Genomic DNA, 16,082 nt, shown 5'->3' on the forward strand with positions numbered 1-16,082 from the left:
CTTGAAAATTCAAACGGATATTTAGAATTATAATATTTTTTATATTGATACATATACACACGTCGTCTATCAAACTTGCCAAAATACAAGTATACTTTTCGTTTCGATTTACACTCATGAGGATTTAGACAATCTTCACATCCCTAATTATTATTACTTGATGGTAAATAATAAGAAAAAAAGATGAACTGGTACAAAGAGAAGAATCGAGAAAGAAGAACCAAAAAAAAGTTGAATCATTATTCATTGCTTCGTATGATTATTGATTGAGAACTCGTAAGATGTAAGGAAATAAATATAAAATATGAGTTATTCAGAGATAAAACGAAGATCAGCATTCATTAAAATAGAAGGACGCATACATTTATCGTGTCACAAATGGGCAAGTTATGAACATTAATTTCTCTGGTGTGTGCACCTATTTATGAAATAATTAATGTATAGTGTGCGGCAAATAATCATAAAGTAGGATTTTAACTTGTATATAGCTTGTAACCTTTATGTCGCGGCAAATCTATCATTTTAGTTTAATATTGCATTATTCTATATATAATCTAAGTTAGTAAAGATTAAAAGTTAATTCCTGTTCATTTCGCCCTTCGCGCCAAAAACAAGAAGATAATTAAGTACTCTTCATAAGCTTGTGCGCGCCTACAGAGTGATAGCTCAAGACGTGCTTTGGTTTTTCATGGTTTTTTTAAAAATTAATGTTGCCAGCCTAGCTGATTTCCAGCTAGATCTAGTTGATTTTTGAATTGTCTAGCTGGAAAAAAAATGATATAGCTGATGGCTGGAAATTCTAGCTGATTTTTAAAATAATTTAGCCGATTTTTGTCTGATTTTTGGTTTACAGATAACCAAATAAGACGTTTCTGCATTAGTACATATTCTCTGTGTATGTCGTTTAGCACAGTTGGCTGTTTCGCACGTGCATTCCGATACAATGCCCAGGAATCTAGAATTTCTGGTTCGCGAAACCTATAACTTGTTTGCTAGATCTTCCTCAAGACAGCAGGCTTAAATATTAATTTATTTAAACTCATAAATGATGGAGATGAATCTCTGAAAATTGTGCAAGTTAGCCAGACAAGATGCTTATCTATAGCTTCTGCTTTACAAAGCGTGTAGGACTCTTGGTTGGAGCAAAAAACTAATTTCAGTTATATCAAATCAACCGAAAGTTGTTACTTATCGGAAATGCTCCACTTTTTATATTGTGAACAAAATAATCATGGGTATTTGTTGTTTTTGAGATCTGTTCGAATGATCTCCAAAGAGTCAACAAGATTTTTGTGTCCAATGTTAGTTATTCTACCAAATTGCTTGAAGACTTGACTCTTTCGGTTGAAAATTTGGTAAATAGAGTTATACATCCTACCAATCAGTATGGGGTTGATCCTTCACCTGTAATCTGGAAAAATACCTTGTTCCTAAATTTTACATAGAATATGAAGCTGAAAATCTCCTCTCTATTATGACCCATCACTTGTTGGAGGATCGAGATAGGAACCTCGGGGATCGATGTTCTCAATTTTCGATGAAGCTTATTAAAGAACTTAGAAATAGACTTTTCGACAATGTGAAATTATGAAAAACAATGTCAATGTTTAATGTTGGTAACAATTTGTGTCTGATGAAAAAGTCCATAGTACCCTTATTAAAATAATTGGATATACCTTGAGAGGACATAACAAAAATAGAAATTCAATGGTCTAATATAACCTTTGTCAAATAGTTAGAAACAAAAGACACAGTAAAATTTTTGGTAATCTAATCAAAATCCTTTTACTGAGACTAATTATGTTGCCTTAACAATATTGAGTTTGCATAATTCCAATCTGAAGTTGAGCGGGTATTCAGTCAAATCGATATAATAAAAACCAAGTTCAGGAATAAAATGATCCTGAAACAATAAATGTTCTACTTCATATTATAAGATATGAGAATAGATTTATACCAAAATATTTATCCGATTTTTCAGCTGTTCTTAGTTTAATCTAGCTTATTTTTAGTTGATTTTAGAAGTACATCTAGCTGATTTTGCTTAAACCCACATGGCAACACTGGTTTTAATATACAGTCAGAGAGTCCTAATTCATCTCTATCTCTGTTGTTGCTATTTCATTAATGTAATCATTTAATTCATTATTCCTGGGTTTTATTATTATAATAAGCTGTCTGAGGTTAGTTTCATAAGTTAATACAGTCCACTAGTTTTGTTCACATGGTTCTTCGACCCGAATTCTTGAGAAATCTTGCCGTCTACGTTACGTTGATTATTTTTTTAATTTTCCCGACAGTTACTATTAATATTAAAACTCTCTAGTTAAGTGATATCAAAGAGACGACTCTGATACGTTGTCGGTCTCAACCATTTATCAGCTTTGTGCAAGTGATATAGTGAATCAGTATCAATAACCCAATTCCAAGAAAAACAAACTAGATACTCTAGTCTATTTCTACACGCTGGATCTATACTTTTTTAAGTTTACCTCCGGTTGATACTTTATTTGGCCTTTATCCATTTCTACACAAATGATCCAGACTTTTTTTAAATTTAACTCCGGTTGATCCTTTCTCTGGTCTTTGTATATTTGTACACGCTTCATCTATAATTTTGTAGGTTTATTTTACTTGAATTTTATATAACAAAATTATAATTCCTTCTTCTTTTTTTTTACAGAAAGATGCTTTTCTAAAAAAAGATGGAGGAACATTGACCAACGCCACCAACAGTGATTTCACTTTCGAAGTAAAGTTTTTGGTTTCTAAACTTGGCCGTTCTAGAGTGAAAGCTGGTACAACATCGAAGAAGAGCCATCTGCTTTGGCCTTCATCGATGCATCTGAAAAGTTGGAGGAATTAGCTGTTCGTGTAATAAACTTGGTGGAACACCACCAGTTAGACCTGAGCCGTCTCTCTCCACGACAAAATATATCAACTACCATCACGTTTGAGAAAGAGAGGAAGCCCGCCCTGCATTATGATGCAGATAGTTATTGGGATCAAGTTCTCGGGAAAAGGATTTCCTACAGATATCATCCGCCAATACTCTGTATTCAAAAGGAAGTGGACCAAATTAAAGAGAGGTCTAGAATCTAATTTTGATTGTTGCTCTCCCGTCATTCTTTTTGACAAGTTCATAGGTTGTCTTCAAAGCAAGGCGTTATTTCTTCCAAATGAGGCAGCTTCCTTTAGTCTAGCCATGGAAGAACTTGACAAAACCTTTAAGGACAGCTTTAAACTAGTAAAAGCTTATTTAAATGAGGTTAGAGCTGAAATGTTAATTCAAGAGCTAAAAAAAGCTGCCAAAAATACGATGTACTAGGTCAATCGAATCCTAGAGGATACTCTCGAAAAGAGAATAAATCCGATTGATTTCCTAATCATTACTTTTGTCAACAAAAGCTCCCGGCTCGAGCTGTAGCTGATTGGGAAGCTCTCTTGATAGGAAAGGAGGAGGAGCAGAAACGAAAAAATTTCCTTGACGGAAAAATCCTTTCTTGGAAGCCAGGATTCATTTAAAATAAAAAGTATTTTTGTATATGGTTTGAGGCGTATGCAACACGGCATAACAATACCCCCAATACTGAGTAAACAAACTCTGTTTTTGTGCCTCTGAACTACTTAAGAAATGTATATTTCACAGGGATACAGGTTATCCAACAGAGACATGTTACGAACTTTTATCCCTTACTCCGCCGGAGTGGACAAAGGCTTGTGTATCCCTTAATAAGTGCAGCAATATTTAGCAGAATACAGTGACGAGCACAGAAAGAATTGCACAGTCGTCAGTCCTCTTTGTGAGGATAATCAAAATGTGATTGTTTGCGAGAAAAATTTAAATGGTAGATCACGAATCCTTAAGGAAAAACCTAGAAATAGATTCCCAGAGAGAGGAACCAATCCATCTTTTAAGCCTAAACGTCTGGCAATGAACAACGCTCTGCAAGAATTAATCAAATCGCAACAAGTGACTAATATTCAATTAAAATCATTTATTGCTTGCCAGGATAAGAAAAATCTTCCCAGGGACCTTCTACAGAAAATAGTTACTATATAAAATTGAAAAAGAATAAAAATTCTCGTAAACGTTATTCTAATTATTCTTTATTTAACTATCCTATTAAACAATTAAAATTTCACCTTAATAATAATGTTGGTTTCCTGAAATGTTTACAGATATAACCAAATACATTTTGTCAACTTTAAAATCAAGAAATAAACTAAGAAAATTTAAAACTAATTGATTTACTACCCCCATGGAATCCAAACTCCTTGATCTTGAATACTTCTGAATGATTTTAAATCTCGATTGTGACACATGATGCTGGAAGCTACAGGATAAGCAAGCGTTCCCTAGATGTTTGTCCTCCTTTTTTTTGCCAAGTCATCGGTTTTATTTGGTGAGCAAAAGTTTTCACCTTAGCCATGAGACTCCTTAGCAGAATCCGACTTTGGCCTGTTTCAACAAGGATGGTAAGGTCTGAAGGATTAACCATCTGATTCGAGGTACATTTAAATTGTTTTCCGATGTTGGAGGGAGTGAAATATTTTCTTTTAATTTATAGTTTATGTGTTTGTAAATAAATTTAGGGGGTTTCTCATCGGGTAGATAGTCGAATCGTATTTTGGGTATATATATTTTGGTCTCTGAGGTTGTTTCATAAGTTATTAGAGTCCACTAGTTTCGTTCGCGCCTTATTTTAAAATACTTTAAGTTACATGAGCTAATTCTATAATCCAGTTAGAATAATTTAAAAAAAAAACACCATTCTTATTACGAATCGTAATTTAAGATCGAGAGTCGCTCTCGATGAAGGTTCAAAGAAAAAGGATATTCGACTTGCTCGACGCCCATGTCATGGTGGCAGAAATTGTCAGGATAGTCAGCTGCTCGGAGAGGCTCATCTTCAAGGTGAATAAGCTGAAAAAGGATGGCCTGAGCATCGCACGGAGTCCTAGCAGCGGTAGTATCAACAAAATTTGGTCTCCAGCCTTTTTGGACTGAGTGAAGGAGGAGATTAATATTTGAAATTTTATTCCTAAAAAAAATTAATTCTGTAAATAGCTATGAATTTAAAACAAAATCTAAAAACCAAGCCCCGGCAAATTATAATCCTGCAAACGTCCGTGAAGGGATTCTGGTAAAAGGATTTTTGACCTTCGTCAATCTCGGACCTGAGCCCACTGGACTATGGGGTGTGGGGTGACATTGAGAGGAAAGCTTATGCGACCTGATATAGCTAATGATATCTTAATAAACCCGTAAAAATTTCAATTCTCTGCCTCTTTTATTTTAGAAAATCTATGCAAAATTCTACACGTGCCACACAGTATAAATTATATTGGTGATATATTGCAGCCTATTTAGTCTGATTATGAATAAATATTTATAAATTTTAACTCGTACAATCTGTATTGAAAAGCCGTATTAATATTATTTTTTTTGAAAAAATAACATATTCGGGAACTTCTTCGAAGCCAGTCCTTGGAGCACACGTTTTCTAGTCTGTTGTCCAGGTGCTCGAGATGCCCATGTAATGCTATTTAATATGTAGAAGGTTCTCCTCTTTCTAGCAGTAATTCACTCCCCCCTCTCCAAATCATATAACGGGCAGTTGATATTAACAAGGGTCTTAATTCAGAAATACCACATGTCTCATACCCACCTTCTCCTCGCTATCTTACATAAATCCCATCTCTATCAATGACTTATCCTTTCAACTTGTTCATTCCAGTTGTTGTAATTTTAAAGCTGATGTATATAATGAATATTAAAACAATTAAAATGGTCAACTAGTGTAAATTATAAGATGATAAACAAAGTTTATTTAATTATCTCGACAACATAGGCTTTTTTCTAGGTAATAAAACAAAGATAAATAATTATTTTATTTAAAAATTATATTCGTATAAGATCAGTTATAGACGTACCTCATTTAAGATTTGTAACTCCATAAACAAGTCTTATAATTAACAATACATAGTAGAATATTATGACACAAGTTTAAAACAAAGTTTATGAGTATCACTCATCTATTTTTATTATTTTTTTAAATATTTAACAAAATCATTCCAAAATAGAAGGTACGTATTATGTAAGTTATTATAGGCGAAAGATGTCAAACAAAATATATTGAGGCAATAAGTATATAGGTATCTTGCATGGCTACATAAAATGTTGTGTTAATTTAATATGAAGTATGTACCTTCTTGACAAAAATCGATGATCTTTCAAATAATATTTTTATTTATGTAGACAGAAGATAGTTAAAGGTCCAAAACTCATTCAAACATCGATAAATGTGTCAATGTCAGTTATTTCAAACAATGTTCATAAAAAAAATCCAAAAAAGAATCGAAAGAATCAAGTGGGATGATGACGCACGGAAGCGATGGGATGAGTTACATCCATTATGACTATTACACAGACAAACTTCAACTCTTCCGATATACCTACACGGATGACGCTGATTCAGATAATTATAGTGTTTGTTCACATCTTCCCATTGTTTACTCGAGCATCCCCTTGTGGTACGATAGAGTCCATTTACTGTAAGATAACAACGAGGAATAATAAATAAATCATTGATTGTTTCATTTTTTGATGTAGGTACATATATTATCGAATATCTTACCAAACTCTGTGACTTTTTCACAAAAGACTGGTTTTTGAACCCTGGCCCAGGACTCACTGTCGCAGTCAATCATGGGGAATGGTCGAGCATCCATTGGATCTGAGCATCTGAAATCTCTTATTCCTTCACATTTGTAGCAAAATATGGAACTGGCTTAACGATAAATAAGTGGCACAGTGTACAAAAGTTAAGCAATAATCAAATAATTAAGTACCTTACCCCAAGGGAGATGACCTACCATGAGAGTCGAAAGGAAAAACAAATGAAGAACAAACATTTTTCATACAACAATGACCTAATGCACAACTATTTCATACCTTGACAGGTATGGAACTGATATAATGTTATGTGCCTATAATATATGCACTTATTATATATTATTTATAGGTATATCCAAGGACATTGAATCAAAACTAAGAAAATGAATATTTAGGTTTATTTTTAAGAAAAACTCTATTATGAAAGTTAGGTATAAGCTTAAAATGTATTTTTAACATAGAACTACACAACATAAGATAAAATAAGAATTAATTTCATTGTTTCAAATAAATCATATTAAAGAAATGTAACTTCTTGCATAGCTCACGAATTATTCATTTTTTAATAACACAAATTAGTAACGTAATTAGCTTATAGATAATAAAATGCAAATGCAATTACATAATTAATTACTATGTACAACTCTCTGCTTATTATATGCAATTATGCTTGCTCAATGATTTTTTTCATCATCTACACCACAGTTTGCTGATTGATTTGGATGATAGTTTCGGATTGAGATTTGAGAACAGGCTTGTGAGCATGACTTCCCCCAGACTCAATCAAAGAAGTGTCCATTAGTAATTTAACAAGGTTCGGGGATGAGTCACCGCATGGATCGAGAACAAGAAATGTGAGTAAGTCAGAAAGAGAAATGACTCCAACCACCTTGTTGTTGTCATCCACTACAACCAATCTATGAACCTCTGCCTTGACTATATTTTCCATAACATCAAACACTGAATCCGACTGCTTGCATTTATGAACTCCTTCGAACCATTCATTCCTATATTCGTTTGCTACTTTCAGAGTAACATCCAAATTTTCATAAGTCTTTTCAGCTGCTAAATTCATGACATCAAATTTAGCATATATGTCAATAAGTTTTCCATCATCGTCTACAATTGGAAGAGCAGATATACGTTTCCCCACAAATTTATTGAGAGCTTCAATAATGGGCGTAGAGTATCGAGCAGTTTCGATATTATCATAAGTTCCTATTTTTAACTCAAAGACAGATTTAGCAAGGAAACTTGGTTTTGGAAGGTCATGAACATACAGAAAGAGAAACTTTAGTAGACGTTTGTGAGTCAGAATGTAAAGAACGTTATTTGTCTTTGGATCAATAACAGGGAGCCGATGAATTTTATTGTGTATTAAAATTCGAATAGCTTCGTATAAACTTGCGTCTGGTCCGATTGAAATCAATTCCTTAATGTCATTTAAAACATTCCTCCATGTTTCCAATTGGTGAGTTTCTAAATCATTCATTTTAAGATCTGGAGATACATAGTACATCCTTAAAATTCGAATGAAATCTGTAATGGTTAACATCCCCACAAACTTTTGTTTTTTAGAGTCCCAAAGAGGAGCGGCTCGAACTCCATTATATACCAAAGCAAAAAATGCTTTTTTGACGAGGATTTGAGTGTCAAAAACTACTAGTTTGGCTGACGTAGGAATAAGGTCATAACATTTATGAAAGCTAAAAAATTTAGCAATGATCATTCCTTCATTAAGCTGAAGGGTTTGGAAATCATGCTTTTCTAAGAATGGATCCATTACAGGGAGTCCTCTTGCATCCCTAAATAAAATAGCAGAACGTGCTGGATCGACATGAACATCTGATGCACGGTGAGGAGTAGAAATGGATGCAGCTCGACGACGTTGTTCGGGTTGCTCCAAAGAAGAACGACGGTTATCGCTATTGGAAGATATGGCCTGCTGAGGAGAACTTAACTTTGGAATTCCTTTCTTGAAGCCATAGCTTGAATCATTACCTGAATTTTAAGTATTGGAATTATATGAAATAAAATAAAAATGCTCAAGATTTTCCTCACCTTTACTTTTTCCGACATTAACTTGCCCCGAATTTAAATCCTCTTCTGTATCCAAAGAAATGTGCCTCGTCCTTCGTACGCGAAAAGCATTCTTTAGTTGAGTCCAGGAGTTACTCTCTGGATCAGAGGGTGAACTAGTCCCAGATTTCATTTTCAATCACCGATAAGCCAGATATTTGTTTTATACCTACTTGATTAAACTTTGACCACTGACGCGACAAAACTTTCTTTGTATCTTTCTCCTCATAGATCGATATAACTTCACAAGATTATGACAAAATTGATCCTTGACTCAAACGCTTTCAATGAATTTAACTAAGAAAATATAAAGATTATTAAAAATAATACTGTCTAGTAGCAAATGCACTACATAAAATTATCGAAAAATCAACAAATAAAAACGGGCACGACTTTAAGACGAAGCCCTTTTATCACTCAAATTTATATTGAAATATTCAAAGTATAAGAACAATCCTAAAATTTATATTATAAATAAAAAATAGCTGAAGAGTCCTATATATTTAGCGAGAAAGAGTATCATTCACTATAATTCAGTATGTCGAGTCAAAATGAGATGTTTAATCTTTATACGAAGTTCCTCAATAGCTTCTTCGTGCTTCTTTAATTTTTGGTCTAGGATTTTTCGACCCTCAGAATGATCTTGAAAATCATTATACTTTCCACCTTGTCGCTCATCCACCATTTTGAGCTCTTCTTCTAAATGTCTTATTTTATTAAGTTTTTTTTCATACAGGATTAGTTCCTTTTTGATTACATCCTGGAGTTCATCTTCACTAAAATTAGCATCTAAGGCAAACCGCCATAAATCTTGAACTTCAGGATGTGTAAACTCATCTTCCAAGATAGGTACCGCATTGACCAGTCTCATTTGGAGATGCTCATACTTATCTTTTAATTCACGACGTTTCTCATTCAAATTTGGAGTCATGCTGTCAGAGTCCTCAGACACTTGATTTGATTGATGTAGTGACTCGGCATGAGCCAGTTCTAGAAGCTGTTGATACTCCTTTGTCTCTTGTTGATATTGAAGTAGTTCAGCTAAAGAATGAGGAGGCAGACGTTAGACGTTAAGCAGCATACTCATAATGGAGCAAATATTAAATATACTCGTATATACCTTTGAAACGATGAAGGGCCTCATCTTTGAGACCCAGGTTCCCAGCCTTATCCCACAATCTGGCAAGCTTTTTATCCCCAAAGGGAGCGTCTCTTCTCTGGGCTCCATCTACTAAAATATCCTCCCCATCCTCTCCATAATGCCTCAGGCTAAATTCTTCAAGGAGGTTCTTGAACTTTTTCCTCACTTGAGCCTCAAAACTTCCATCTTTGTCCTTTCCCTCGCCCTTGATTTTCTTGAGAGCAAATTCTTCCTTTTCTTGAAGCTTGAGGGAGTTGTAAAAGGCCTTCAACTTGGACTCTTGAAGTAAATGCTTGGATCTCAGAACTTTGTCCCACAAAAGATTTAATTTATTCATTCTGAAGGGAGAGTCGAGTTTGGAGTAGGAGAGGGCCTCATTATTCGTCTCTTGGAAAGAGGCTTCAACCCACATGCCCATCAAGACGAGGAAGAACACCAAAAATGTAGAGAGATCCATAAGAGTAGGCTTCCTATCCTGAGGTTGAGCCACGTAGTTTAGTTGATAGACAGTTGAAACGATCCTCTAGCTGGAAGCAGATGAAGAAGACAGAAAACAGGAAATTTTCTCATGAATTATCTTTTATTAATGGAGCAGTACCTGGAAGCGTGAAGTCGCCAGCTTCGTCGTGAGAAGTAGTATAGTAGACTCAGTTTTTTAGCTGTATTGTCGCAATAGATTCACAGAACATCACGCAACCTTTCATATATTGCGTTCAATAATAGTAAATATCTATTTCATGAATATATGTGAATAAATTCAATTGGCAAATGATAGTTCATATCATACCTACTTTTTCTTCTTTAGCATTCAAGTCCTCTAGCTCTTGGGAGGGAGAGAGAACAAGGAAATTAATCATTGAGTTACAATGTGTAATCAACAAATAAATGATAAATCAGGAACTTTTTAATTTGGCAATTTTGTTTATTTTGGACAATTTCTCAAATAAAAGTACCGGAATATCGACACCTTTTTACAAAGTATTTTATATTAATATGTACTTGTATGATAAACAAAGTCTACGTAGACAAGTCAATATTTTTGTTATGTCATCTCTTCGAGAATCATGATTAGGAGAGGGGTGATTTTGTATAATAATAGTAAGTATTTTGTACAAATGTATAACACTAGGTAAATATTTTTGTATATAAAAATTATTTTGTTGGCGAATGCGCTAAAGGGGTCATTATGCGCGAAGACATTGATGTGACCAAGGGTACAGTGCTGGCAACAATTTCACTCCATCTCATAGAAGATTGTTGTAGTTGCCATACGTTTTCGCGAGCCTCTTTCCTCTCTTCTAAACTTTCATAGCACCAAATGTGATTCACGTTATGTAGCAATCCGACCTGAAAAACGGGAATAAAGTCGTACTATGTGCACCTTTTTATAAAAATGCCTGAAATTAAATACTTGCGAAAACATTCCCAAATATGCCTCGGAGTGCTTATAGTCTCTCATTCTTACAGCTCTGGCCCAATAGTTACTCCATTCCATTAATGTTCCGGGCTTCAAATTATAGCTACGTAATTCGTATATATGATTTTTTTCTCGAAACTTTGCTTCTGGCCAGAAGCTGAAAGGAAGTAAATACTGAGAATTTCTTTTCCGAAGCAATGAGGTCATTTCTTTATTAATTTTTCTAAAGCCATCATCTTGAAGAAGGTTTTTCCGAACTTCATCAGCAGTCTGTAATTTTAGAAAGAATCAAAAGTTCAATAAGCATCCCTCTTATCAACAAGTAAAATATATTACGTAAAATGTACGAAACTAAAAGCTAATGTTCTTCAATGATAAGATAACAAATGAAATTAAATAACCTTATATCCATCTTCATATTTCCATACATGAATAAATTGATCCTGGGATCCAACAAATACTCCGAAATGCCCCAATGATGTAGTGTTCAAGGCTTTTTCATCAAAGTGACCAACTAAGTTCTTATGAACTTGCTCGTACTTATCCAGACAATCCGGTTTTACATCATGTGTTTGAATGAGTATGATTTTCTCTGTGGAGGATAGTTTTTGTGAGTGCGCAGCTTCTTGTGGGGCAACATTACGTTGAAAAAAATTCCCAAAGAATCCAACATCTTCACTTAGTTTTTTAGGAGACGTATTCAAGTTTCGTCGGCTTAGAATTTGAAAAAACTTGGGTAATAAGTTCCGCGAAGAGTTGTTCATTTTGTGTATATAACAGTGATAAAAATATATATAAGATTCTTATAATAGTACTAATACTATTAAATTTAGATTATGTATGTTTTTACTTTGAATCAGCTGTGACATTATATTTATTTAGTTAGAAAGCCGAATAGAGAAAGTTAATGCTGATTATGCTGCAACTAAATGAAGCTAATCTTATATTTATACCCTTGTAGGTATGAAAAAGAAATCTATTTAAAATTATGAATTTTATAATACCGAAGACTACTTTTATTATTTGCCTTGTAATTTTGAATGACTACATCTCATTCATTTATGAGAAGAAATCAATATATTAACAATAACTTAAAAATTAAAAAATCAGATTTTAATTTGTCATTTATCTTTAATATAATGAATATAGAGTTCAATCTAATTATCTTGCTAATAGAACCGAAGATCATGCCTTCAATAAGTCTCTTTTGCCTAGTAATTTTTACTATTATCTCTGGAGATTTATATATTTGTGTAAATATTTGAATAATACTCGGGAATTCAAATCTTCTAAGGCGTCCTCACCTTCATATTGCTTAGAATAGTTTATACTACAGACCAATAATTAATTAATAGTTATACAACTAAAAATAGGAATGACTTTGAAAGTTCTACTCGGATAACAACAATTATTATTTTGTTACATTTTAACTATTGTTTTCAGTAAAAAACTTGAAATTATCTAGTATAGCAAAGTTTAACAATTAATTTATTTTTGTGGAGATCCTAGACCTTAATGAGAGTAATATTCCCATAGTAAGAAGCAATGTAACTGTTTAAGAGAGAATTTCCGACTCAATGAAACTGGAAATTGCAATGATATTCAGATATAGAAGTTTTCAGAAGTTATGAGGCATTTGATATTATTTTTAAGACACAAAATCACTTAACAGTTCCAAATAACTATGTATATGTAATAGCAGAATATTATCTTTACGAGAATATAACCATCTTCCACATGTTTCCCAATGACAAGAGACTCACAAGTAATAAAGAAATCAGGCATGAGTTTGAAGTGTCCATGTCATATAATTACCTATATAGACCGTATATCACGAAGTCCAACTTATAAATGGGATTGAGATGAGTGATTTCTGCGTTGTATAGGCATCAAGGCCACTGTAGGACTCTAATTAATGAAACAGGTTTCTTAGAGTTGGAGACAAAGCAGAGTTGACTTTCGAGAATTTAAATTGATGATAACTCTCCTTGTCGATTGTACTGTTGTTTATAGAACTCCTTAATTCTTATATGTAGAAGTATACGATTATTCCATTGAAGAACTGGAGGAATTTATGTATAGAAAGAATTAGCTACAATTATTCACAAGGTCAGAAGTTACTATCAGAGACTTTGACGTGAAGGGCCATCTGCACAATACTGGAAAGATGAGCTCCATAGTAATGACTAGGAATTAAATTTCTTTCCGCTGAGTTCCAACTCTTCTCTTCTTTCACCTCCCTCCTTCTACTGAGTAATGGAATCCAAAGTCAAACATACACGTGTCCAAAGATTTTGTGAATAAAAAAGATGTAAATGGATTTTGAAGAATAAATCATAACTTGGGATGCATATATTTATATTACTTAACTATTTTCTCATCACGTGAAAATAATTTCATATTATTATTGACTTTTCTCAGTAGGTAGATATAGGCATTGCGTGCATTTAAGCTTACTCCTAAGCCTCATCTAATAGCTCAGTGTTAGTTGTATTGTATTACATTGATGTTACATTAAAATTAAAAATATAGCTGCTAGAAACACAATCTACAATATAATTTTATTAATTTTTTTTTTGTCTTTTTTAGATGGAAATTTCGAATCTTATATTTTCTTTAGAAAATAAATGAAATAAAATATATCTTTCTATGTTATATATATGTTAACTCTTAGCCTAATAGTGCGCCTGACCTAAGAGTCTTTGGTCAGGTGCACTGGCGCTGAAATGTCTTTTCAATGGGAGGAGCAAATTTTAGATATAATGGTTACGTCCTCAGGGGCATCTGCGATATTTTTTTGTGTTGGGTTGGTAAGGCCGTGCCTAGCATTTTTTTGGAATTTTGAAAGATTTTAGTAATATATAAATGCCAAATTTAAGAGAAAAAAAATTAGACATTTGCTTATAATTGACAAATTAAAAAAAAAATTATGATATTGATAATTATTAAGACTTATAAGGAGACAGACTCGCAAACTCCGGGGATTTTTTTTGGTTTTTTAAAAAGCAATTCCCACTTATGGTGGAATAGCACAAGTTCTACAGAAGTAAATGTGATTTATTTTTTTTAGAAAATAAATTTCTTTGGAATAGGCACGCTCTAAATTATAACTTATCTTTGTTTATATGGAATAAATTTAGATTGTTGTTTTTTAAAGAAATGTTTCGATCCTTGTATTTTGTAGGGAAATAAATTTTTAGTCTTTGAAAAATATTCGCTTTTCTTAAAATATTTGGCGCTCTTTACAATATTACTTAATATTTATAATAATTATTCACTTCAAAATATACTATAGAAATACGTTTTAAAATATCTTTAAAATAAATAAATTAGACAGTGATAGGCAGTGATGAAATTCGTATGTATTATGGTCAACATAAAAAATCACAAAAATCAACATGGTACCCCGACAATTTGAATATTGTTTTGGAGGAGATCATCCAGAATCAGATGAGGCAAGGGGGAGGGGGAAAAGGAAATAAACAAGGATATTTGCTAGAATTACTCCGATATCGATCCCCAATTCTACTCTGAGTCGAACAAGGACTTACAATTATAACTCCACAACAAATCCTCAGGGTTATGCTCCCTCTTGTCTGAGCACACACGAATGTTAAATCAGATTTTTAATATAATTGAATCTATTTAGGAAAAGATGTTCACTACTCAGGAATTAAATAATAATGATAACTGCTAAGGAAAAGAAAATTAATTATTCATATTACCAATTCCAAAGAAATGGGCGTCTAAAAAATTCAAAGTATTTATATGACTAGTCATAAGCTCTATAAGACTGGAAACTTATAAGTGAAGGTTCAAGTACGCTCGCTACAAATGGGATAGAAGAATTGAGAAATTACTACAATGGCATTAGATAAGTTCAAAAGGCAATTTCTAAATCATTTGTCTTATTTTTATAAAAAAAAAGTATTTGTTATATTTAAATAGTCAAATATATAGGTACCTAAATAAAAAATCAGGGGCTGTGAAATTCATAAGTCACAGTTTTTATGAAATTATTGAATTCCAATATCAAGCCTATCAAAGGTCTCTTTTTTAGGTATAGGTATACATTAGACTATTTGAATCTAATAAATGAGTGGGTTTTTTTTTTTTTTTTCGTAAAATATGACAAATGGCCTAATGAACTTATGATGTGTGATTGTACTAATTTCTCCGTTCTTTTACCCCACTTGTAGCAGGCGCGCGGAGCCTTTGCTTACAAGTTTCTATTATTATTAATAATATAATAATGTATTATATGGATAGGCCCAGTGATGCATCAAATATGTCCTGCCGGTATGTAGAAATAAAATAAAAAGGAAAATTAATGTGGTCGCCATGACAATTCTAGAATGTTTGAGAGGAGAACAGCTTCGCTACCATCACGTTTTATTAGATCAGCTGCAAGCAACTGGGGGTGGAAGAACATCAACAAATGTCCAACTCCTTGTATAGCAAAGAGATATAGGCTAAAATTACTCAAGGACTTACACTTATAACTAGTGATGTGTAAGTCTTTATTTAGGACTGAAGACTGCAGTCGTCCTGTTCAGTTCAGTCCAGTTTCGTACTGTATATCAGTCCTAAAAACTTATAGAAATAAAGATCAGTCCTTGATGACGTCACTCAACTTTTTTTTTCAGACAGTCTTAAAGACCGGCCCCAAGGACTGATGGGACAGGTACTAACACTTGACTAGACTGAGTAAATAAGGACTGATGCAATACTACTCATAACTCTTGAGCTAAGCGTCATTGTTATTT

General features: G+C 33.2%; 3 protein-coding genes and 1 long non-coding RNA gene across 7 annotated transcripts; all 4 read right to left on the minus strand.

Moving 5' to 3' along the window:
- Positions 1 to 5,805: 5,805 nt before the first annotated feature.
- On the minus strand, positions 5,806 to 6,958 carry LOC121129777 (uncharacterized). 2 transcript variants are annotated; one of them, XR_011783723.1, is made up of 3 exons: positions 6,861 to 6,958; positions 6,642 to 6,794; positions 5,806 to 6,556 (listed from the first exon to the last, which is right to left on the minus strand). It is a non-coding gene; the product is annotated as an uncharacterized lncRNA (long non-coding RNA). The 2 variants fall into 2 exon arrangements; XR_011783724.1 differs by having other exon boundaries at positions 6,856 to 6,958.
- Positions 6,959 to 7,059: 101 nt separating this feature from the next.
- LOC121129774 (5'-AMP-activated protein kinase subunit gamma-1) lies at positions 7,060 to 9,071 on the minus strand. Its single transcript, XM_040725499.2, has 3 exons — positions 8,932 to 9,071; positions 8,741 to 8,874; positions 7,060 to 8,680 (listed from the first exon to the last, which is right to left on the minus strand). Exons 1-3 carry the CDS (start codon positions 8,985 to 8,987, stop codon positions 7,374 to 7,376), a joined length of 1,497 nt encoding a protein of 498 aa, XP_040581433.1. The 5' UTR covers positions 8,988 to 9,071; the 3' UTR covers positions 7,060 to 7,373.
- Positions 9,051 to 10,668, minus strand: LOC121129775 (alpha-2-macroglobulin receptor-associated protein). Its single transcript, XM_040725501.2, has 3 exons — positions 10,498 to 10,668; positions 9,879 to 10,426; positions 9,051 to 9,799 (listed from the first exon to the last, which is right to left on the minus strand). Exons 2-3 carry the CDS (start codon positions 10,354 to 10,356, stop codon positions 9,285 to 9,287), a joined length of 993 nt encoding a protein of 330 aa, XP_040581435.1. The 5' UTR covers positions 10,357 to 10,426; positions 10,498 to 10,668; the 3' UTR covers positions 9,051 to 9,284.
- Positions 10,669 to 10,800: 132 nt separating this feature from the next.
- Positions 10,801 to 13,788, minus strand: LOC121129776 (protein NipSnap). Of its 3 annotated transcripts, none has more exons than XM_071893542.1 (4): positions 13,438 to 13,788; positions 11,718 to 13,378; positions 11,311 to 11,586; positions 10,801 to 11,246 (listed from the first exon to the last, which is right to left on the minus strand). In XM_071893542.1, exons 2-4 carry the CDS (start codon positions 12,078 to 12,080, stop codon positions 11,052 to 11,054), a joined length of 834 nt encoding a protein of 277 aa, XP_071749643.1. In that variant the 5' UTR covers positions 12,081 to 13,378; positions 13,438 to 13,788; the 3' UTR covers positions 10,801 to 11,051. The 3 variants fall into 3 exon arrangements, with proteins under 3 accessions (XP_071749643.1, XP_040581437.1, XP_071749644.1); XM_040725503.2 differs by having other exon boundaries at positions 11,718 to 12,646; positions 12,828 to 13,687; XM_071893543.1 differs by having other exon boundaries at positions 13,448 to 13,629.
- Positions 13,789 to 16,082: the final 2,294 nt, after the last annotated feature.

This window comes from Lepeophtheirus salmonis, chromosome 14 (assembly GCF_016086655.4).
Source record: "Lepeophtheirus salmonis chromosome 14, UVic_Lsal_1.4, whole genome shotgun sequence".
NCBI classification, from domain to species: Eukaryota; Metazoa; Arthropoda; class Copepoda; order Siphonostomatoida; family Caligidae; genus Lepeophtheirus; species Lepeophtheirus salmonis.

Bases quoted from the DNA above. Each gene is read 5' to 3' on its own strand.
- LOC121129776 (XM_071893542.1), bottom strand. From the start codon at position 12,080: ATGAACAACTCTTCGCGGAACTTATTACCCAAGTTTTTTCAAATTCTA. The intron at 11,587-11,717 runs GTTATTTAATTT...CTAAAATTACAG, and splicing joins AATATGAAGATGGATATAAG to ACTGCTGATGAAGTTCGGAA. The intron at 11,247-11,310 runs GTATTTAATTTC...CCCGTTTTTCAG, and splicing joins ATTTGGGAATGTTTTCGCAA to GTCGGATTGCTACATAACGT.
- LOC121129774 (XM_040725499.2), bottom strand. From the start codon at position 8,987: ATGAGGAGAAAGATACAAAGAAAGTTTTGTCGCGTCAGTGGTCAAAGT. The intron at 8,875-8,931 runs GTAGGTATAAAA...ATCTGGGACTAG, and splicing joins AGTGGTCAAAGTTTAATCAA to TTCACCCTCTGATCCAGAGA. The intron at 8,681-8,740 runs GTGAGGAAAATC...CTTAAAATTCAG, and splicing joins TAATGTCGGAAAAAGTAAAG to GTAATGATTCAAGCTATGGC.
- LOC121129775 (XM_040725501.2), bottom strand. From the start codon at position 10,356: ATGGATCTCTCTACATTTTTGGTGTTCTTCCTCGTCTTGATGGGCATG. The intron at 9,800-9,878 runs GTATATACGAGT...CTCATTCTTTAG, and splicing joins GGCCCTTCATCGTTTCAAAG to CTGAACTACTTCAATATCAA.